This window comes from Podarcis gaigeae (genome assembly GCF_964106915.1).
Source record: "Podarcis gaigeae genome assembly, chromosome: 8".
In the NCBI taxonomy this organism is placed as follows: domain Eukaryota; kingdom Metazoa; phylum Chordata; class Lepidosauria; order Squamata; family Lacertidae; genus Podarcis; species Podarcis gaigeae.
Window position 1 is genome coordinate 80,219,950 of NC_139684.1, and position 23,500 is coordinate 80,243,449.

Sequence of the window (23,500 nt, forward strand, 5' to 3'; positions counted from 1 at the left end):
GGGGGAGAAGACACAGAAAGCCATTAAGACGACAGTGAGAATGGGGCAGCAGAAAGCAGCGGTGTCAGCTCGAGTTTGAAACCGGAGCGGGTGGGGCGGTTTTAAGAAATGGACTTTCCTGGTTTGGAGCCAGAGCTGAAACCCAGACTAAAATTCAGGCCCCGCTCATAACACTTGGCAAAACGCCTGCTTACTTGTTCTCCTGCACCTTCTCTGCCCCTTCCCACCCAAGTCTGCCTGGCGGTGGCAGGGAGGAATCGCACAGAGCCCCCCCCCCAAGGCCCTAGAGGCATCCTGGACTGCCAGGAGCCATGGGAAAGACAGTTCCCGTGGCCCCCAATATTCCTAACTACGTTTCACTGGTTCCTGGTTGCTATGGATACATGCCGGGCCTACTAGAGCCTTCCCCCCCTCCTGCCATTCCACTCACAGGCCCCCAACTGCCAGGTACATCTGAGCAAAAAAGGATGGGAAAGGTTAGCAGTTCGGAGAGCAGAGTTTTCTCCTGGTGGGCTGATTCAAAACTGGCTCAACAGGCAGCGAGACCTCCAACAAGCTAAAAACACAGCATTTAAAATAAAAAACACCAAATGGGTAGGATTTACATAAAAGTGGCTTGAGCGATTCCTAAACTCCCCTCAGCGGAGGCACTGTTTTGTCTTTTAAATTAAATCTTGAGGCGCAAACACTTATTTCAAAAACCTGCTTGCTCAGCCATGAAGATCCCAGGCTCATCCTGAGCCAATCGCTGTCTTATCAGCCTAACCAAAGGACACAGGGTGGTGAGAGGAAGCCGGTCAGTCATGCACCGAGTTTTTGGGATACCCCGGACCGAGCCTGTTTCTTCCATTACCTTCTCTGCTTGGCCAAGCCTCATGTGAAACTGGGCGGCTGAGATGGCGTGAGTTTTCCTATCAGCTGCTGCAGGTGCCAATAATCCGCTTCAATTTCCTAGTACGACAGGCAGACAAACAGATTGAGGAAAATATTCATCGAGAGGGCGAAGGAGGGATGTGGGGACAAGCATCCTTCTGGACACTCCCAACTCTCAAGGGTGAGAGGCTTCAACCTTGGCAACCCAGTCGCTCTAGATCGGCCAACGTGGCGCCCTCTGGGTGTTGCTGGACTGCACAGGGACACAGGAAGAGCTGTCTTATACAGAGTCAGACCATTGGGTCCATCTATCTCAGTACTGTCTGCACTGACTCGCAGCAGCTCTCCAGGGTTTAGATTAGGGTCTTTGCTACCCCTCTCCCCAGAATTGCTGGGAAATGAAACCTTCTGTATGCAAAGCAGATGTTCTAACCCACTGAGCTGCAGCCCTTCCCCTCAGGGCAACAGCCCCCTCTCAGACCACTGGGCATGCTGGCTTGGACGGCTGGGAGCTGGAGTCGAAGGACACCTGGAGGGCCACGGGCTCCCCGTTCCTTCTTCATAATAATAATAAATAATAATAATAAATAAATTTTATTTATACCCCGCCCTCCCCAGCCGAGACCGGGCTCAGGGCGGCTAACAACCAATAATAAAAACAAGTTGATTGAAATACAACTTGAAAACAAGATCAAAACACAACATCAAAACACTAAAACATAAAAATGCAGCCTCGTCACGGGAGGAGAAAGGAAAAAGAAAGAAAGAGGGGGAGGGAGTCAAATTGGCTCCAAGCCAAAGGCCAGGTGAAACAACTCTGTCTTACAGACCCTGCGGAAAAAATCAGATCCTGCAGGGCCCTGGTCCCATGAGGCAGAGTATACCACCAGGCCGGAGCCAGTGTTGAAAAGGCCTTGGCTCTGGTTGAGGCTAATCTAACTTCCTTAGGGCCCGGGACCTCTAGGGTGTTGCTATTCATGGACCTTAAGGTCCTCCACGGGGCATAGCGTGAAGGGCTTTAAAGGTCAAAACCAGCACTTCAGTGGCAAGCCCCCTTCTAAAGGTGACCTGGAGCATAAGCTAGGGCTTGCAAGGAATAAATTCTAAAAAGAAGTCCTTCTAGCAGGAGTGTGATGCTGTTAAGAGGGTGGCAGACTAGGACCGGGGAGAGCAGGGCACTGGGTGACCTCAGGTTAAGCCGACGGAAAGCAGCAGCCCTAACTCACAGGGTTGTTGTGGGGGTGAGGTAAAGGGGGAGAGAACCATGTTTGCTGCCTGGAGAAAATGTTGGGACCTAAGTGCAGTGAAATATAACAAAGCAAATCATGTACAGGCATGAAGAGAGACACACACCCCGGCTCTTTGCTTTGTCTAGTGAATAGAACGGGCTCAGCAGATAAGTCTGCAGGCTTCCCATTCATCTCAGCCTGCGTTAAGTTTCTAGTCCTCATGGCTATAGTCCTGGTCTTTCTTCTTTATTTAAAAAGCGGCCAATGGACGAGGGAGAGAGCCATCAAAGGGCGGGCTTCACACCTTCACACACTCCTTCCCTCATTCTCAACACGAGGGCCCATCTCTCTGCCCCTCTTCCCTTTCAAACCCACTGCTTGGAAAAAACACTCAGGCGTTTGCTCCCGCACCTCCCTCCCTCCCTCCCCCATCTTCTGCGCTTTCCAAACGATCTTGGAAATTAATATTCCAGGGCTCGGGTTTAGCTCTGCAAGGAAAGCAAACGGGTGCAAAACTACACAGTAAATTCTGAGCGTGCCACACTGGTGTGTGTGAGTGTGTGTGTGTCTTTGCAACCCTCTCTCACCTTCAGACCCTGGATGGCATCTTCTAGAAGCCGCAGGTGATGCTTCACCCCGTCAGATTGTTGGTGGGTCAGAATTATGGAACTGGATCCTTCCCTATCCAGGTGCTCGGAGCCCCACTCTGGCTCCAAGGGGCCATTAGGCAGACCACCTGCCAAGAGGGAGGGAGGGGAATATATGATTCTATGAAATACTCCCAGCATGCCCCTCTCTCGTCAAGTCCTGGCTGACTTTCCCAGCATCCACCTGGCTCTCAGACCCCCACCTGGATGCCGTCGGCTGCCGTCTGCCTTCGTCCCGTGACCCGCCTCCCATTCCTCTTCCTCTTCTCCCTCGCGGGGGTTCCCGTTCTCCGGCGGATGGTCCACAGGTTCTGCTGCTGGGAAGGCAACTTCGCCTTCTTCCGATACTTGAAGTAGCCTCCTCAGGGCTGATACTGTGAAGGACACAAGACTGGGGTGAGATTCATCTCCTTTGCGAGCCTTGGGGCTGGCGGGGCAGAAGGAATCTCCACAGAGGGGAGGGGAAAGAATGGAGGAGTGGAGGGGGGAATCCTCCGGCGCTCCAGATACTGTTGGACTACAACTCCCATCATCCTTTGCTACCAGCCGTGCTGGCTAGAGGCTGAAATCCAACAGTATCTTGGAGGGCCGCCGATTTCTGCCAGCCCTGGGTTATCTATTTGCTTCATGCAATTTACATACTGCTTTACTGTAAAGACAAACAAACCTCAATGTCGTTTTTTTAAAAAACCCAAAATCAATGATACGCTTAAATCCAGATTAAAACACACGTCAACATTCGACATCAGCCTTCTGCAGCCCTGGCTGGGGCCAATGAGAGTTGCAGCTCCAAATCTCTGGACAGCAGCAATTTTGGGGAGGCTTCTCTACGTGTCTAGATAAGCTTAAAGGTAAAGGTAAAAGTAAAGGTAAAGGTAAAGGGACCCCATACCATTTAGGTCCAGTCACAGACGACTCTGGGGTTGTGGCGCTCATCTCGCTTTATTGTCCGAGGAAGCCAGCGTACAGCTTCTGGGTGATGTGGCCAGCATGACAAAGCCGCTTCTGGCGAACCAGAGCAGTGCACAGAAACGCCGTTTACCTTCCCGCCGGAGCGGCACTTATTTATCTACTTGCACTGCGTGCTTTCGAATTGCTAGGTTGGCAGGAGCAGGGACTGAGCAACAGGAGCTCACCCCGTCGCAGGGATTCGAGCTGCTAACCTTCTGATTGGCAAGTCCTAGGCTCTGTGGTTTAACCCACAGTGCCACCTGCACCCCCTAGATAGGCTTGCCTATGCGTAAATGTTCTTAAGCAGACCCTGGAAAATGCAGAGTTGAAGGTGCCTGCCTGCCTACCATCAAAAGGCAGGGAGTTCCGAAGGAGTAGCGTTACATACTTCTGTCCTGTGCGGCGGATGACAGGGCCCCCTGGCCTACGGGCCGGTGCTTGTGCAAGTTCAGCATGTCGTCCAAGATCTCCTCCGTTGCCTTGCCCAGCTTCGGTCCGCTCACAGGGCTGCGCCCCTCGAATTCAGCCCCTTCCAGCATCCCGTCCTTCTCTCGCTCTGCTTCAGAGTACCAAAAGACCAATCGGACCCCTGCTCTCAAAGAGCCCCTGGATTCCCCTGGCTCTGAGCTCGGTAAGAACCCAGAACTCTTGCTTTGCCCGCTCCAGCTCCTCCTACTGCCTTCCAAACCGCCTGGCCGCAAACTCACCCTCCGAATGCAGGGTCTCCTTGTGGGAGCTGCCGTTCTCCGCCCCGCCCAGCAACCCCTCTGAGTAGCTGCTGAGGGAAAAAGAAGAAGTTGTGAGTGCAGATCTATGCCGGCGGTGGGGAAATGGGTTGCACTGGCAGGCTGGATCCTTCCTTCCCCCCGCACACCCCACGAGACAGCCCTTCCAGTGTCAGGGAGCCAGCCAGCAATAAATCACACTGAGTAAGTGAAGTTAACTCTTTATAAGAAGAAACAAGGCCTGGTCAGAGGAGCCAGGCCTCATGAGCACAGCAACTCTTCTTGGTGGGTCTTGCCCCTATGAGGAGCTGCCAAAGGCTCCTCCGCCCCCGCCCTCCCCCCCCCCGGTCCTTCCCAAGCAATCTGAGACTGTCCCAGCATGCCTGTCTTTGCTCCTCCCGCTTCATACTTCTTCTGCTCCTGGGAGACCAGCAGCGAGGGGAGCTAGTTGCAGCAGGAGGGGGAGACACCTCTGCCTCTTCCCCAGCTGGACTCCTCTCTGCCTCCCTCCTCTTCTGCTTCAGCTTCTGATTCTGCACTTGTCTCTGCCACAGGCTCTCCCTGCTCACTAAACCCTGTTACCTCTTCAGTTTCTGACACCTCCTCCTCCTCTCAGTCTTCTCCTTCGGCCCCCTCCCTAAAATTCTTCTGCCCGGATGGGACCTTTCTTTGAACTGTGATATTGCCTCTCATGGAGAGACGCTGCGTGGAGGTTATGTTTGCAAAAACTCCTGGGTTTTGCATGGCTGGAACGCACAAAAGAAAACGTCCCGTCTGCTACCCTCCTCATTTTTGCCTCTGACTTTGCCCCACTTGCTTCTGGCAAGCAGGCCCCACAAAATGCCCCACATGGCCTTTGGTACGAGAAAGGTTTAGACATTTTCCTTCCCCAGGAACTCCAGGCTTACAAGCTGGGGCTGTGTGGCGAAGACCGACTGTTTGGCACTGAAAGCCGTGGTTTAATGGGGACCTTCAGAGAGCCGGCCGTGTCGCTGATCATACTGCACCAGCTAGAAAAGAACAAAAGAAGGGAATCGGGTAAAACAAAAACTGACTGGTTGATTTGACAACAGTTAGAGGTGCTGGGGCTCACGCTGGCCTGGAATCTCCAAATCTGGAAGCCTGGCCCCTTAAATGCCAAATGTACTGCTTATGGCGGAGGCACTTGGAACATGCTCAGAGACACCCACCACTATAAGCCCAGGGAGGAGCCCCAGCACAAATTAAGGAATGGCATCTGTGAGTATAGTGTGGTATACAAATTCAATTAATAATAATAATAATAAGCTTAAAGACCTTAGGTAAAGGTAAAGGGACCCCTGACCATTAGATCCAGTCGTGGACGACTCTGGGGTTGCAGCGCTCATCTCGTTTTATTGGCCAAGGGAGCCGGCGTACAGCTTCCGGGTCATGTGGCCAGCATGACTAAGCTGCTTCTGGTGAACCAGAACAGCACACGGAAATGCTGTTTACCTTCCCGCTGGAGCGGTACCTATTTATCTACTGGCACTTTGATGTGCTTTCGAACTGCTAGGTTGGCAGGAGAAGGGACCGAGCAACAGGAGCTCACCCCGTCGCGGGGATTCGAACTGCCGACCTTCTGATCGGCAAGACCTAGGCTCTGTGGTTTAACCCACAGCGTCACCCGCGTCCCTTGGTGCTAGGCAAAGTCATATTTTGAAAATTGACCTTGGATCGAAGCTGAGAAAACTGAACCACCCTCACCTCCAAAACTACCACCCCTCTGTTTCTGCCACCCACTCCAGCTCACAGACTAAACCCAGCCTTCCCCAAACTGGTGCCTTCTAGATGCTTTGGGCTACAACTCCCATCAGCCAGCAAGCCAAAACCTGGAGGGCATCAAGCTGAGGTGATGGCTGGACCAACCCATTTGGTACTCCAGCGGTGAATGCCCACCTTCCCCCCCCCCAGCCAGCAGCATCTCAATCTCGCCTCCTCCGTTTCTTACTTTTTCCTTTCCAACACCGTCTGCGCAACCAGCTCATAGATCTGAGCTCCGTCCTCCCAGCTGAAAATCACGTAGAAAGCCTTGATATCTAAGAGGAAAGAAGGAAACGGCAGGTTCAGAATCAAAAAAGAGGAGGAGGACCTATCTCAGAACTTGCACCCAGTGCCCAGTCGAGGTTTGCCCGATAGGACGTTTCCAGCCAACCTTCTGGGGGGCCGCATGCCAGGGGTGGGCAGGGCCAGAGGTGAAACGGGATGAGTGTAAATGCTACCTTTGTACAGTAGGCTACACACTTTCTCTCCAGTCAGGCAGAAACATTTTAAGGCAAAATAAAAAAATCCCTTCCAGTAGCCCCTTAGAGACCAACTAAGTTAGTTATTGGTATGAGCTTTCATGTGCAAGCACACTTCTTCAGATATCTTAGTTGGTCTCTAAGGTGCTACTGGAAGGAATTTTTTAATTTTGTTTTGACTACAGCAGACCAACAAGGCTACCTACCTGTAACATTTTAAGGCAGACGCACTCAGCTGGTACAGCACAAGGGTTGTGGGTTTGAGCCCCACGTTGGGCAAAAGACTGCTACATTGCAGGGGGTTGGACTAGAAAACCCTTGAGGTCCCTTTCCAATGCTATGTTTCTATGGGTGAAGCAGGGCCGGTGATGGGCATGGTCTAGGGCAGGGGTCAGCAAACTTCTTCAGCAGGGGGCCGGTCCACTGTCCCTCAGACCTTGTGGGGGGCTGGACTATATTTTGGAAAAAATAATAACGAACGAATTCCTATGCCCCGCAAATAACCCAGAGATGCATTTCAAATAAAAGCACACATTCTACTCATGTAAAAACACGCTGATTCCCAGACCGTCCGCGGGCCGGATTGAGAAGGTGATTGGGCCGGATCCGGCCCCCGAGCCTTAGTTTGCCTCCCCATGGCCTAAGGCAGCGGTTCTCAACCTGCGGGTCCCCATATGTTGTTGGACTACAACTCCCATCATCCCCGAGTTCTAGCTAGGGGTGATGGGAGTTGTAGTTCAACAACATATGGGGACCCACGGGTTGAGAAAGGCTGGTTTAGGGAGAGTGCTGAGGGCAAGGCAGAGAGGCCTGGAGAGATCCCTGGGGACTGGCACCAGTAAGGTTTTTGTTGGCACTGCCACTGGCACTGGAGGTTCTGTGGCATCCTATTGTGTGTGAGCAGGGTGTGTGGCAGGGGCGTGTTCTTGTTGCCATGAGTTCATTGGCTGCCTCTATGTGCAGGCAGGAAGTCAGTGCAGTGGGAGGTGAGGGCCTCTGATCAGTAGGATGTGGCAACTTTCCTAAGGACTCAAGGAGCTTGTCTGTTGTTTTTTATACCATTTTTGCATCTTCTGGTTGCATGATTCCCCCAAACCCCTTAGCCTGAGCCTGTGTGGGCTACCTTGCCCACAGCACCAGCAGCATATCTTGTGTCCCAGTGTATCAGGAATAGAGAGGAATGCTGTCAATTCACACCAAATTAAGAAGGGAAAAAAACTGCCCGACCTGCATTTAAGTTTGTGCAGGTTGCAGAATTCCGCATTCCTGGCACAGAATTAATGCTGCCTGGGTGCGGATGATGCACGGCCAAGAATACAGAGACCGTCTGCAGTCAGAGCTGTGCTTGCAGCAGAATTTTAGATTATTCAAGGTAACAGGCAGGATCTAGGCTGTTTATGGCTACCGTCCCAATCTTTTATTTAAAAACAGCATAGGAGACGAGAATGGCCCTGAGCCTTACGCTAAACTATTAATAGCTGCTGCAAGGTTTGGGTTTTTTAATTTAGCTCATACTGCCTGTTCTGTTTCAAGGTTTCCTTTTCTTCCACAACCAAAGAAACGTAATCGTCATACAAAGTTTCCTCGCTGCCAGGAAACTATCCCGGCCTAAGAAAAGCCTGCTAGGCCTTGTAGGTGCCCACAATCTTGTTCCTGGAGTTCCTTCATTCACCAAAGAGAGCCAGCCTGGGGTCTCCCCAAATGCAAAGCACATGCTCTACCACCAAACCATATTCCTCCTCCACTTAAAAGCTTCCTGGGGGGGACAACGACACCCACATTCTTAATCTAGTGCTGTGTGACTTAACTTTGCTGCTTCGGTTCCAATCAGTAGCACAGGGTTCCCCCCTCACAGCCATTTCCCCTCATAGCCACACCCCCTTCAATACTATACAGTCATAGAGTCACAGAATTGTAGAGTTGGAAGGGACCCCCAACGGTCATCTAGCCCAACCCCCTGCAATGCAGGAATCTCAACCAAAGCATCCATGACAGGTGGCCGTCCAACCTCTGCTTAAAAACCCTGCAATGACTGCTTCTAGTATTATACAATAATTTTACAATTTAATAATAATAATAATAACAATAATGGAACCATTGCAGCTATCATTGCAGATCTCCACGTATTGCCTTTGAGCCAGATCTACTATTTTCTGTGCAAAAGACCTGGAGAGCTCTAGTATCTTCCGAGGGACCTAAGCTGTGCCTTCCTTGAAGTTCCATTGCATGTAAAAGAACTTGAATACCATTCTCTTCAGCCTGAGAAGCCCCTTGTGTTCCCCGTGTCCCTAAATGCTTAGCTTTGAAGCATACAGAACAACAACTCCTATGCCCTTTTTAAAATGAGTTTTCTGTGGTGGTGGTTGGGGGGGGGCTATTGGGTTGTTGTTTTTATTTTTATTAGATATTTTGTGGTTTTCTATCTTGATTTTATTCTAGGAACCGCCATGAGACCCCCCAGATATAGGGCGGTATGTAAATTCAATAAAAAATAAATAAAAAGCAAGCAAATGCCTCAGCGTTGCTCCTCTGTCCTCGGCGGCAGAGTCGCCTCCCTTTCACTCCGACTGGTTACAATCAGCATGAAGGATGAGAATAATTCTTCTCAGTGGCTAAAAAGCTACCCCTTTCACGCTAGCCGGGCAGCTCTAAGATACTGGAGATGGGAACCCGGCTGCAGAAATAGTAAGGTATCTTTGACCCCACTGTAACCCCAGACCACTACACCTCTGGTTCTAATGTTGATTTTTTTATTGAAATTTTTGAAATACTTTATTGTGACTTGTACAACTTGTATACGGTAAGATTACACGAGCACCCCCCACTCAGCTCTCTCAGTAAAAATTTCTTAATTCGCACTCTCACCAAACCCGAAAGTCAGTTGCCCTGTTGTTATCATTTCATTCAGGAGCCTAACAGCCCACGGATAGAAGCTGTTCTTTACCCTGTTGGTGCGACTAATCATGCTTCTATATCTTCTGCCTGAGGGCAGGAGATCAAGAAAGTGCTGGCCAGGGTGTGAATCAATCTGAGAATTTTCCTCACTCTCACTCAAAGTGGAGGTGCTTCCGCCTCACCCACCCACCACCACAGCACCCACCTGTGGCCACTTCGCGTGTCATGGCCGAATTGAGCCTGATGATGGGGCTCAACATCTGCTTCCCGTCAGGGGTTGGGTTGATGGTGCGGCTGTGGCACTTGAGGACCAAGCGCTCCTCCTGCTTCTGCAGAAGCACCAAGATGTCGTCCAGCAGGAGAACGTGGACATCTTTGGGGGGGGGGTAAGAGAGAGAAGGTCAAAGGTCTGACGTACGCTTCTGAGCCTTGCTGGGAAACCCAGCCCCCCCCCCCCCACCAAAGCTGAGCTTATAGAAAGGGGAGCTCTGAGGGGGTGGAGCCATTGAAAGCCCCACCCCTTCGACTCAGAAGCCACACCCACAAATCTCAAACGTAGTCATCGTCAACAAGGTTGCATAGGGGCCCCAGGGCCCATGCAAGGCTGAAAGGCCTACCAAGCGCAGTTCCCTTGGGCTGACCTCCCCACTAGTCTCCCAGCATTCAAGTGAAGAATTGTAACAATACGTAAATAAAACAATTGCTTGGAGGACAGCAAGCCCATTATTCAGCAAGACTGGTGGGGAAATTGCCCACAAGGTCAGCCCCAGGGTGGGGATTGTTCTTCAGTGAAGGAAACCCGCTCCTCCTCTCCTTGAAATAATGCCATTCCAGCTGGTCAGTGCAAGAACTCTGTAACGGTGCCTGAGCTTTCTTTTTTCCTCCTCCCTACCAATCCCTTTTCCTCTCGTGCCATGCCTACAGGCAAGACCTGTAGGGGTCCCATTCAAATCATTTTTGGGGCTGAAGAGTGGGATGAGAAGGATTTAAATAAATAAATCCCCTCAAATCTTATTTCAATTGTGTCAGCATGCTGCCCCTGGCATCAAGAAGAAGTTCTTGAATCAAAGCCCTGTCCCAGAGTTTAAGCCGAAGAAGGCTCCCAAGGATGAGTGAGCCTGAGCTCAACTTACCTACTGATTTATCCTTGGTGATACGCCAAGTCAGAGGTCCCTCGTAGACAAGGTTTTTCTTGGTGATGTCGTTCTGTGGGAAAGAGCTGGTTACAGCCTGAAGTTTTGCATACGCTATCATTTCACACACAAAAAGTTGCATTAAGAAGCAGGAGCGTGGAGATAAAACCTGAGGCCCTGGGGAAACCAGAGCTCATGGAAGACCACACTTTTCACTCCAAATCAAAGAAACACTCTTATAATTTTACAAACCTCATTACGTAAATTGAGAGCACCAGACCAGTTGCTCAGAGCAGCCTTAAAGATTTCAAGAGAGAGGCCACTTGCCCCTTGATAGCAGCCATGTGACGGGCAGAAACTCAACAGGGCTGAAACCCCTGAATGACCAGGTGTGCAGCCTGGGAGTCATTTTGGACTCACAGCTGTCCATGGAGGCGCAGGTCAATTCTGTGTCCAAGGCAGCTGTTTACCAGCTCCATCTGGTACGCAGGATGAGACCCTACCTGCCCATAGACTGTCTCGCCAGAGTGGTGCATGCTCTAGTTATCTCCCGTTTGGACTACTGCAATGCGCTCTACGTGGGGCTACCTTTGAAGGTGACCCGAAAACTGCAATTAATCCAGAATGCGACAGCTAGACTGGTGACTGGGAGTGGCCACTGAGACCACATAACACCAGTCCTGAGAGATCTGCATTGGCTCCGAGTACGTTTCCGAGCACAATTCAAAGTGTTGGGTGCTGGCCTTTAAAGCCCTAAACAGCCTCGGTCCAGTATACCTGAAGGAGCGTCTCCACCCCCATCATTCAGCCCAGACACTGAGATCCAGCGCCAAGAGCCTTCTGGCGGTTCCCTCATTGCGAGAAGTGAGTTTACAGGGAACCAGACAGAGGGCCTTCTCAGCAGTGGCGCCCGCCCTGTGGAACACCCTCCCTTCAGATGTGAAGGAAATAAGCAGCTATCCTATCTTCAAAAGACATCTGAAGGCAGCCCTGTTCAGGGAATTTTTAAATATTTAATGCTGTATTGTTTTTAACACTTGATTGGGAGCCGCCCAGAGTGGCTGGGGAAACTCAGCCAGACGGGCGGGGTATAAATAATAATAATAATAATAATAATAATAATAATAATAATAATTATTATTATTACAGGTGCAGCCTAAGCATGGAGAGACATGCTACCTACTGCGAAGTTCTTTAAAAGGGGGCAGGCTCCCTCGAGGAAACAGGTGGAAATTTTGTTAGAGAATTTGCTCCTCACCCCATACCCCACCCCACTAAAAAGGTGGCCCTCCAGATGTTGCTAGACTACAACTCCCATCAGCCCCAACCAGCAGGGTCCAAAGTCAGGGATGATGGAGAATATTTGGGTGCTCACAAGTTCCCGACTCCCCAGTCTGCAACCAGGGAGGAAATACTAGGCCAGAAACTCACCCTAAAGTCACTAAGCAGTGGATCAGTACTTTGCTTCAGGTTGGAGAGGTCCAGGCGACGCTGATAATCTTTCAGTTTCTGAAAAACGCAGAGAGGACACACAGAGAGAGAGAGAGAGAGAGAGAGAGAGAGAGAGGGTGGGGCAAGGGAGGATTAGAAAGAGCAACTGCCCAACAGAGAGGTATTTATTCATTTATCAAACTTATTAGTCACTTAAAAAAAAAAAAGCTAACTCAAAGTGACATGCCGACAATAAATACCCAATTTATTGTGGGTACAGAAATTCATATGAATGATAAAAAAAAGTTTTTATATGCAATAACTGCAGCAAGGATATTGTTTGCCCTAAAGATGGAAGTAAGAAGAAATGCCAACTAAAGAAAGTGGCAAGAGAAATTGATGAACCATGCTGAGATGGTGAGATTAACAGGGAAAATTTGGAACCAGCAGCACCAGACTTTCCTAAAGGAATGGAAGAAGTTTTCGACAACTGTAACCAACTGATATCACTTGTAGGGTTAAAAGAAGTTTTGTAAGGAGTAATATATAAATTATTGTGAAAAGAATTAAGAATAGTTATTAAGATTTGAATTTGAAGCAATAACTATAGTAGCAAAATGCATAATTAGAAACGATTTTAGAAAACCATCAGTTGAGGCTGAAGGGCTGTGATAGCCAAAGATTTTGAAATGATGTTTGAAAGAATGATATGTTGGAAAATGTGTAAATACCAATAAAAATTATTATAATAAACAATAAATAAATAATAACACATGCCTTAAAACCAGCATAAAGGAAAACATAAGAGAACTCTAAAACTCATTCAGGTATTTTTAAAGACAGGATGAAAACGTCCCACAGATAAATAAAAGCCGAAGGACTGGGCGAAAACAAACGTTCTGATTGGTGCCTAAATTTAAGAAATGATGGCACCAGGTGAGCTTCCCTGGGGAGAGCACACTCCACAAAAGGAGGTGGCCACCGCTGAAAAGGCCTGTTCTAGTGTTGGCGTACAGGAAAGGACCTTGGGTGACAATCGCAAGGTTCTGATTGGTTCGTATGGGGAGAGGCGGCCCTTGAGGCATGATGCTGTCAGGCAGCAAGAAGAAGAAGAAGAAGAAGACTTACCAGCAAGTTCTCCATGTCGCGCACCTCCTGATTGACGTGGTTGAGGATCTGCCGACAGCAGTTGGCCGCCTTCTGGACTTTCTCCCGTTCCTCGGCCTCCTCTGCAGCACAGATCAAAAAAGGTGGAAGTGATTTTTCAAAAGGCACCCCGTTAAATACAGCCCCAGTGTTTCCCTATCTAGAATTCAGTTCAGATCTAGATTCAGGGTTGGTTTTTCCCCCAGGAGGGAGGAAAATACTGTGAGTCCCTTCCTCACCACAGCAAAATCAAGACTCAGACAATCTCCCAGAGTGGCTTTAACAACCAATCCCTCTTCATAGGGAACTCAGGGAATCGTAGCTTTGGGAGGAGGACAGAGGGCCTACCAAGAACTCTGAACCCCAACTCCTAACAAAACCACAGCTCCCAGAATTCTTTGGGGGAAGCCATGCATATTTAAAGCGGCTATCTCAGCACTTTAAATGTACAGTATGTCGTCTGTTCCGCCCTTGGCTTAGCTGTCCCTGTGCAATTGTCTCACCTCTCCTGCTCAAGCCACAGCGACCTCCATCCTACCCCACCTCTGCTCACCTGTGCATTTGGCAATGTTGTGAAGGAGCAGCGGATATTTGGTAAGCCTCTGCATCTCGATGGGGATGATGTCCTTCAGTTGCAACCGCCGGCAACGAGGCTGACTTTCTGCTTCCTGCCGGGATGAGAGGGAAAGAAGAAGAGGAGTTTGGATTTGATATCCCGCTTTATCACTACCCGAAGGAGTCTCAAAGCGGCTAACATTCTCCTTTCCCTTCCTCCCCCACAACAAACACTCGAGGTGAGTGGGGCTGAGAGACTTCAGAGGAGTGTGACTAGCCCAAGGTCACCCAGCAACTGCATGTGGAGGAGCAGGGAAGCGAACCCGGTTCCCCAGATTACGAGTCTACCGCTCTTAACCACTACACCACGCTGGCTCTCACAGTGTGGTTGCTCACAGAGTCTGGGTAACTGGAGGAGGTACAGTGGGAAAAGCCTCCCCGGGGTTGTTTTTTTGGATCGGTATCCAAGCTCAGTGTTTGCAAAAACCACAACTTTTCCCCCTTCTTAATGGCATATACTTTTGATTAATGAAAGAATATCACCTGACTCTAACAGGGAAATATTTCACTGGGAGAAAGGGAGTAGGAACCTAGGGCTGTCTTCAACCAAGTTCTACTTAGAGTAGACCCACTGGGCCTAGCATTGAATACCACCCTTAACCAGGCCTGCTAGGTTTCTTTTATTAAAAAAAACTCATCCACAAAAAGCCAAATAAAGTTACCCAAGATAATTTTTAACTGGGCACATGCTTTACGAAAATTTATTCTGTGTATGCTTAAGTCTCATGGAGCTACGGAATTTACACTAAAAAGAGAAGTGCCTCAGAATTACCTCACAGCCTTTAAGAACTGGAAACTTAATTCATGATTTTTGTGCAACATAAAAGGTTTCTTGGGATGCCGAACTGTACAGCCTATGCCAAATTTTTTCACCGGAAAGGTACATGGCCCTACCGTAGAAGGAGAGGCGATTTCATAGAATCACAGAATTGCAGAGTCGGAAGGGACCATGAGAGTCATCTAGTCTAACCCGCTGCAATGGAGGCACTTTTTGCCCCACGTGTGCTCAAACCCACGACCCTGACATTAAGAGTCTCGTGCTCTACTGACTGAGCTACACCCAGTCTCCAGCAGCGATTACCTGGATGAACTGGTTGAAACGCGGCTCCTTCTTCTGCTTGGCTTTCAGCTGCTCCAGAGCAAACGACTGGCGGCTGCAGAAACGGGCCGAGATCTTCTGGAACCAGGCTCCTTCAGGACCATCAAACTGGGGATGGGGGGGGGGGGAGAAGGTTGGCGAGTTGATCACATAGAGGGATCTTGCAAACCTTCGGTCCCTTTCTGATAGCCAAGATAACCTCTGCCTTGCCCCCCAAGGTTGCCTCTTCATATCATTTTTGGCTACTCAAGAATCACTGTGATGTACCTGGGCTGATTCACCTGCGTGGCCATTAAATGATGAGTTGCTATCCTGCCCCCCCCCCCAACACCTCTGGGGATCTCAGGGGGAAAAGCTCTTTCTGACAGGCCCCATTCCCAGCCTTTGCCTTCACTGTACAGTTTAAACCATGAGTCGAGAAGCTTTGTCCCTCCAGATGTAGCTGAACTACAACTCCCATCAGCCCTAGCAATCATGGCCAATAGCCAGGGGTGTTTGGAGCTGTAGTTCTCCTACCTCTGGGCGGACAAAGGTTCCCCACATCTATTAGAAACCATTCCTTCCCTGCCTCCAGTATTTTCCCCCAGAAGAGAGAAACCGAGATACGTACAGTAACAGAGACATAATAAGATATATTTCACACATGGGCAAGAGGGCAAAGATTCCACAGGGATCATTTAGGAGCTGTTTGAGATGTTCTTTAGTTCTAATTTTATTTTTTTAAAGACCTTACGGCCCCACCCCTTGCAATATTTTTATGCTCCACCTGCCGGCTCACGGGCTACGCTTTGAGTATCATAGAGTGGGATGGAGACAGCTCAAGCCTTATCTATTGATTCATTATTTTTTTCAAAATGCGTATTTTTATTGCAAATGTAACAGAATTTTTTTAAAAAAGTAACAGAGTGAGCTCAGGTTAACAATAAGAACAACCCATCAATCCTAATCAAAACAGATGTATTAATAGAAGCAGTAGAAAAATGACAGCAAAATGAAATGGTAGATCGTAAGATATATGTCTGGCCACAGAGCATAACCTGTGCCTTGATTAAGGTCAAATAGGGCATTCATGGATTGATTGATTGATTGATTGATTGATTGATTGATGGGTTGCATATGCCTCCCACCTTTCCTCCAAGAAGCCCCAGGAGCCATAGGGTGCACCTAGTGGGGTTTTTTTTGGGGGGGGGAATAAAGAAAAAAAATTATTCCCCCCCCCCCAGTTGCGGAGAGTTGCCCGAAGCCCGTGGCGCGCTCCGCTGCGCTCCGCAGGTTTTGGGCTGCAGGCTGCTGTCCGCAAGCCTTGGGAGCCCGGAGGGAACTCCTGCGGGCTCCCAAAGCTTGCGGATAGCTTCCTGAAGCCTGGAGAGCAAGAGGGGTTGATGCGCACCGACCCCTCTCGCTCTCCAGGCTTCAGTGAAAGCCTGCATTCGCCCCATAGGACGCACACACATTTCCCCTTCATTTTTGGAGGGGAAAAAGTGCATCCTATAGGGCGAAAAATACAGTAATTCTCCTCCTCCTCCCCATTTTATCCTCACAACAACCCTTTGAGGGTGACTGATTGGCCCAAGATCACCCAGGGAGCTCCCTGACAGATTGGGGATTTGTACCCCAATCTCCCTGATCTTGACTACTCTAACAACCACACCATCTTGCTGAACCGGAGGAGAGCTTTGAGCTTACATAGCTCGTACCCAATACGCTACATCAGCTCCTTAGGCGGCAAGCATCCCATTTCATCAAAACGAAGCTCTGATCTGACCTCATGCTCTTCATTATTCCCTCAGCCGACATGCTTCAGTCTGTTCCACTCCTCATCCATGGACCACGGCCCTGCCTGAACTTTTGATCCCTGCTCCAAAGCCTTTTAATTTCTTAGGACGATCCCGCCCCCCCCCCCGCAACGCTGCCCTCCGTCCCTCAAAATACTGGTCCAAGCTGGCCCCTTACCCGAGCCAGCAGAGTGTTCCCAATTTCAGAAACAAGGGAATTGTTTTCCTCCCTCAGCTTCTTCAAGCTCTCCAGAAACACCTCTGAGAAGAGAAAAAGACACACACAGAGAGACACTGGTTATGAAAAAAAAAAAACAGTGCAACGACCTCCTCTCCTCAAGGAAATTCTCATTTACTGAGTGTGCACCAGTTCATACGCTGAAGGAACCAGCACAAGCTGGACGTCCCTGCAGGCTCAAAGACCCTTCTCCACTCGCCTGGGCCTTGTTCCTTGTTCCACGGTATGTGGGTGCTCACGATTGAAACACATAGCCAAGGAACTGCAAGCTCTACTTTAAAAGAGAATGTAATGAAAATGGTCTATCGCTGGTATCTAACACCTGTCAAACTAGCAAAAATGTATAGGACAAGCAGTAAAATCTGTTGGAAATGTAAAGAAAAGGATGGTGATTTTTACCACATGTGGTGGACATGTGATAAAATGAAAGAGTTTTGGGAATTGATCTATAATGAATTAAAAAAGATGCTTAAATATACATCCCCCCAAAAGCCTGAAGACTATTGCTAGGTTTGATAGGAGAGGATATTAAGAAGATGGACAAAAGATTATATATGTATGCTACGACAGCTGCCAGAGTTTTGATAGCCCCAAAATGGAAAACACATGAGATACCAACTGTGAGGGAGTACGCGGAATTAGCAAAACTGACCCATAGGAATCGTAGTCAGGAGGAAACAAAGTACCAAAAAGAATGGAGTAAATTTATGGTCTATATAAGTGAGAACTGTAGAAATTTGAAGACGTTAGCAGGACTGACGTCATGGTTTCGTTATTATTAAGGAACTGTGGATTAGGGATTGGAATAAGAAAACCTGTGGAAGGTAAGGAGGGAAGTCAACTGCTCTACGGAGCGTAAAGCAAGACAGATGTAAAAAGATTTGAAATATTTGTGTATTTTGTTGTTGGTGGTGTATTTGAAATGAAAACTTAATAAAAAGCATTTTAAAAAGAAAGAAACACATAGCCAAGGAACTGCAGCCAGTGGCGTAGCGTGGGGGGTGCAGGGGGGGCCGGCCGCACCGGGCGCAACACCTGGGGGTTAGGGTTAGGGTTAGGGGGTGCAAATCCATGGGTTAGGGGGCGCAAATTACTTGTCTTGCCCCAGGTGCTGACAACCCACGCTACGCCACTGACTGCAGCTATTGCAGGAAAATAAACCTGGCCTGTGTGTGTGTTTCTGGTAGATTGCCTCGGCTGTGCCTCTTCATTCCACACCCCACTTCCTCTCCCATGCACTCACTGTGTTCATCGATCAAGTCCTCCAAGCTGGGGAAGATGTTGGCCAGCTCCTTGTAAATGAAGTGCTCCTCAGCCAGCAGAGGTTGGTAGAAGACCTCCAGCAGCACCCGTAACATGCGCAGGTGGGCATGTTCGGTGATGAACAGCTCTGCGGGAGAAAAGGCAGAGGAATGTCAGGACAGGTGTCCTCTCCCTGCAGCGCAGGTGTGTGGGGAAACCTTTCCAACCTTGGGCAGAATAACGAATATAAAGCAGTTTTCACTCTCACGCAAACCTCTTTCTAGCCTTTGCCCAAGCAAGTCAGCCTTTTTATTTCATTTTAATTAACACACCGCCCTTCATCCAAGGATCACAGTATTCGAGGGCATATTCCAGCAAGGCAAAAGCACTTGAGGAGGGGGCGTGGCCTAGGGAGATTCCCAGGGGCCAGACAGAGATGCCTTGAGGGCCATATTTGATCCCCCCCAGGCCTGAGGTTCCCCATCCATGCTGTAGGGTCTATTCTGCTTGGACACTGAGGTCTAGCGCCGAGGGCCTTCTGGCGGTTCCCTCGCTGCGAGAAGCCAAGTTACAGGGAACCAGGCAGAGGGCCTTCTCGGTAGTGGCGCCCGCCCTGTGGAACGCCCTCCTGGCAGATGTCAAAGAGATAAACAACTACCAGACTTTTAGAAGACATCTGAAGGCAGCCCACTTTGGGGAAGCTTTTAATGTTTAACAGACTACTGTATTTTAATACTTTGTTGGAAGCCGCCCAGAGTGGCTGGGGAATAAATAAATAAATTATTATTATTACTATTGTTATTATTATTACAATTTAGATATTAATGCGCATGAGAGATAAACGGGAGGCATGTCAAAGAAAAGCAAACAGGGGTTGCAAGTACCACACTGGTGTCGATGGGGTGTGTGTGTCACACTTATCATTTCTTTTGAAAGGAATAAAGCAAGTTTCTAGTCCTGCTGCAACAGGGACAAGTCAGTTATTCAAAATATCTGCATCCCGCCCTCCACCCACAAGGAACGGCGCAGCTTACAACTAAAACAGCAAATCCGTTAAGGCAAAGCCTAGTGCAGAAAAAATTTACAGTTAACACCCATCACAAAACTGCAGAACAACGTCTATAAAGACCCCGGGGCTGAACGCTAACAACTGAGTGAGTAAGCAACTGTTTTTAAAGTTATGTGGCATAACTGAAATTGGACTGGAAGTGCATATTAAGTGGCAACCTTTCCTCATAGGGAGAATTCCCCATCGTAGCTAAAGAAAAGCGTACCGTATTTTTCGCTCTATAAGACGCACTAGACCATAAGACACACCCAGTTTTTGGAGGAAAACAAGGGGGAAAAAATTCTGAATCCCAGAAGCCAGAACAGCAAGAGGGATCGCTGCGCAGCAATCCCTCTTGCTGTTCTGGCTTCTGGGATAGCTGCGCAGCCTGCATTTGCTCCATAAGACGCACACACATTTCCCCTTACTTTTTAGGAGGGTAAAAGTGTGTCTTATAGAGTGAAAAATACGGTATATCACTCTTAGACTCATAGAATTGTGGCGCTGCAAGACACCCCAAGGGTGATCTAGTCCAACCCCCAATGTTTTGCTTTGGGCTCAGTTCCACCCTGCTCCCATCTTCCCTTGGCTTGTCTGTTTTCCCAGCCCCAACTGATGCTGTTCTGAAGTGGGAAACCCAGGGGTGAGAGCGAGCTGCGTACCATTGATGACCTCTTGCCGCTTCACTTCGCTTTTCTTCAGCCTGAGGAGGGTGTCGTTGGGGACGAGCTCCCGCCAGTTGGGCGGGTCCAGCTCCAGTTCCGAAACACGCGGCTCAGTCTCCTCAGACTGGGGATGCAGAAAGGACGGCGGGGGCTCCCCTCCCCCAGCCCCTCCCGGCTCCAGACTGCAGAGAGAGAGAGGAAGACACAGAAAGTGAGGGCAGGCCGACGCAAAAACAGAGAAACAAGTTAAGCATTGTCCCGGGCCCATCCCAAAGCACTCTGGCAACTTGTAGCTCAACATTGCTGCTGGAAAAGCGGAATACAAAATTAAATAAAACCACCAGCCCAAGGAATTGCTATTAATATTTTCCATAAAGGTAAAAGGTAAAGGTACCCCTGTCCGTATGGGCCAGTCGTGTCCGACTCTAGGGTTGCGCACTCATCTCGCTCAAGAGGCCAGGAGCCGGCGCTGTCCGGAGACACTTCCGGGTCACGTGGCCAGCGTGACAAAGCTGCAGCTGGCGAGCCAGCACCAGCGCAGCACACGGAAACGCCGTTTACCTTCCCGCTATATAGCGGTCCCTATTTATCTACTTGCACTTAAGAGTGCTTTCGAACTGCTAGGTGGGCAGGAGCTGGGACCGAACGATGGGAACTCACCCCGCCGCGGGGATTCGAACTGCCGACCATACGATCGGCAAGTCCTAGGCACTGAGGTTTTACCCACAGTGCCACCCGTGTCCCTATTTTCCATAGACACCTTCAATTCACCAAATGCTTCTTTATTCTTTTGGCATTTTATCACTGGGCAAACTAGCAAGAGAATTTGCTACAAAACATGGAATCATACAATTGTAGAGCTGGAAGGGACCAAATGTTTTGTTTGTTGTGTTGCCAAAATTTGTTTGTTTCTTTTTTTAAAGTTAGAAGTAGTCTCCACCAGTGGCTGTTAGTTATGTTGGTTAAATCAAATCTCTCCAGACAGAACTGTATTTACCTCTCGTAAGCACGAGTTGGGAAGTGGTAGTTTCTGGTTAAATTACAGCTGTAAAAACCAGTTATAGTTTACAATTTCCCATGGGAAGCTTGAAAAAGAAAGTGTGGATTATTCGGGAGAATAGAACTATTTTGGTCCTCCTGGGCAGAAGACATAGCTGGCTAGAGTGGCAGTTTCAAAGTCTACATCCTCCCTCGCTCAGAGGTTCTTAAAGTGTGGGTGATGGGTGATCCACAAGCTCTGCGCAGATGGCCCACAGAAATATTGTGGAAAAGTTGAGAATCTCTCCATTTGTCTCTGTGCTTGAGTAATTCTTTCCCCAACAATGGAAACAGAGGCCATTTTGATCTACTACTGAACAGACCAACAAAGTGGCCTATGATTTTCATAATATGGCACAGCACTGGCGTAGCCAATTAATTAATTAAAAAAAACACCACAGTTAAAGGGGGCTTTCCTAGCAGCCTAGCCTAGAGACCACAATAAAGAACTGGTTTCAAGTGTGAAGCTGGTATTGATGAAGAAGTCTTATAAAAATATGAGTTCTGTGTGTGCTTGGATTTTTCGAAAAAACAAGTTTATTAAGTGGTCCCAGAAATTTTCAAGTAGTTAAAAGAAAAAGAAAAAGAAAAATTGATACCCTCTGCCCTAGTTCAACAGCAGGGGATATAGGATGAAGATACTTCTTGCCCTCTTGGAACTGTGGCAAAGGGAGAAGGACAAACAGCTGTAGTTTACTGTTTTCTGAAGCAGTCCATGTGTGGAGCTGGAGTACTTCATCCCTGCGGTTAGTGCTCGAAATTCCCTGGGCGCCAGCTGCGTTTTGCTAGTGGTGCGGGTCCAATTGCGACCACGTGGAGATTTCTGGGCGCCAGGTTGGCGACTGACGCCTCCATCGAGCCAGCTGACTCGTGTGCTGCAAAAGACACGGGTCTTGTGCTGCTGCGTGAATCATGGGCTGGGCATCTTAGTCCTCCATCATCACATGGAGGAAAGTAAGGGCCAGGCTGAGTACAGATATATCTGAATGTGCCGCAGCCTTGCCGCAAACGGAACTCACAGACCACAGTTTAAAAACCTCTGCCTTAGTCCACAGTTAACGCCATTTGCATTTCCACAGTGTGCAATTCTCCTTCTTGCATACTGGGACCAGCAAACTACTGTAATTGTAAGCTACAGTCAAGCGATGTAACCGAGATTAAATAGAATCATAGGAGCCCAACCCTCTGGCGAATAGACACATACTGATGTGGCGAAGGTTACCGTATTTTTCGCCCTATAAGACGCACTTTTCCCCCTCCAAAAATGAAGGGGAAATGTGTGTGCGTCCTATGGGGCGAATGCAGGCTTTCGCTGAAGCCTGGAGAGCGAGAGGCGTCAGTGCACACCGACGTCTCTCGCTCTCCAGGCTCCAGGAAGCTATCCGCAAGCCTTGCACGCCCAGAGGGAGTTCCCGCGGGCGCGCAAGGCTTGCGGGCGGCAGCCTGCAGCACGGAGCGCCCTCCGGAGGACGCCCAGTGCTTCGCGCAGGTGTCCGCTAGCCTTGCGCACCCGGGGGATCTCCCGAAGATCCTCCGAAGGGCGCCCCGTGGTCCGTGCTGCCGGCTGCCGCCCGCAAGCCTTGCGCTCACGGGGGTCTCCCCCCGAGAGCGCACGGCTTGCGGGCAGCAGCCGGCAGCACGGACCACGGGGCGCCCTTCGGAGGCCGCCCCGTGCTCCGCGCTGGTGTTGGCCAGCCTTGCGCACCCGGGGGATCTCCCCCCGGGAGCGCAAGGCTTGCGGGTGGCAGCTGGCAGCACGGAGCACGGGGCGCCCTTCGGAGGCCGCCCCGTGCTCCGCGCTGGTGTTGGCCAGCCTTGCGCACCCGGGGGATCTCCCCCCGGGAGCGCAAGGCTTGCGGGCGGCAGCTGGCAGCACGGATCACGGGGCGCCCTTCGGAGGCCACCCCGTGCTCCGCGCTGGTGTTGGCCAGCCTTGCGCACCCGGGGGATCTCCCCCCGAGAGCGCAAGGCTTGCGGGCGGCAGCTGGCAGCGTGGAGCACGGGGCGCCCTTTGGAGGACGCCGCATGCTCCGCGCTGGTGTTGGCAAGCCTTGCGCACCCGGGGGGGTGCGTGGGGCGCCCTGAAACAGAGGGTTCCCCATGCTGCGGACTGTAGCTTGCCGCCCAACGCGCGGGGCGCCCTGAAGCAGAGCGCCCCTCGCGCCAGGCAGACATGGGCCAGCCCCACAAGCTCGGGGGACAGCGGGGAGGCGCAGCACCGCCATCCCACTGTTCCCCGACCTGGTTTTGGGGGGGGAATAAAGGGAAAAATTTTTTCCTTTATTTCCCCCCCCAAAAAAGTAGGTGCGTCCTATGGGACGGAGCGTCCTATGGGACGAAAAATACGGTAATTAGGTTTAGGGTGCCATTCAGCTGATCTACCTGAGTTTCCTTTTTATTTTATTTATTATAATTTTTTATTAGTTTTTTTTAAAAAACATATCATTTTCAACAGTAATTAAACATACTTTTACATCTTATTCAAATTT

At 49.7% G+C, this 23,500-nt stretch overlaps 2 protein-coding genes across 33 annotated transcripts in view; one reads left to right on the top strand and one right to left on the bottom strand.

Moving 5' to 3' along the window:
* The window catches only part of ARHGEF1 (Rho guanine nucleotide exchange factor 1), a 70,364-nt gene that overhangs the window by 3,955 nt on the left and 42,909 nt on the right, over window positions 1-23,500 (bottom strand). For 12 of the 31 annotated variants that reach the window (XM_083753637.1, XM_083753656.1, XM_083753628.1 and 9 more), the window contains 16 exons: window positions 19,971-20,155; window positions 18,262-18,408; window positions 16,959-17,041; window positions 14,988-15,113; window positions 13,845-13,959; window positions 13,274-13,374; window positions 12,146-12,223; window positions 10,715-10,787; window positions 9,787-9,954; window positions 6,395-6,482; window positions 5,334-5,435; window positions 4,408-4,478; window positions 4,089-4,259; window positions 2,953-3,123; window positions 2,690-2,838; window positions 854-951 (listed from right to left, as the gene is read on the bottom strand). In XM_083753637.1, the coding sequence (XP_083609763.1) occupies window positions 874-951; window positions 2,690-2,838; window positions 2,953-3,123; window positions 4,089-4,259; window positions 4,408-4,478; window positions 5,334-5,435; window positions 6,395-6,482; window positions 9,787-9,954; window positions 10,715-10,787; window positions 12,146-12,223; window positions 13,274-13,374; window positions 13,845-13,959; window positions 14,988-15,113; window positions 16,959-17,041; window positions 18,262-18,408; window positions 19,971-20,155 (1,906 nt within the window). In that variant the 3' untranslated portion in view covers window positions 854-873. The remainder of the gene's footprint in view (window positions 1-853; window positions 952-2,689; window positions 2,839-2,952; window positions 3,124-4,088; window positions 4,260-4,407; window positions 4,479-5,333; window positions 5,436-6,394; window positions 6,483-9,786; window positions 9,955-10,714; window positions 10,788-12,145; window positions 12,224-13,273; window positions 13,375-13,844; window positions 13,960-14,987; window positions 15,114-16,958; window positions 17,042-18,261; window positions 18,409-19,970; window positions 20,156-23,500) is intronic. The other 19 variants (XM_083753647.1, XM_083753640.1, XM_083753658.1 and 16 more) reach the window with 3 other exon arrangements.
* CD79A (CD79a molecule) overlaps window positions 11,418-23,500 on the top strand; it is an 86,867-nt gene continuing 74,784 nt past the window's right edge. For both annotated transcript variants that reach the window (XM_083754214.1, XM_083754215.1), the window contains exon 1: window positions 11,418-11,422. The gene's annotated coding sequence lies outside the window, so the exon portion shown is untranslated. The remainder of the gene's footprint in view (window positions 11,423-23,500) is intronic.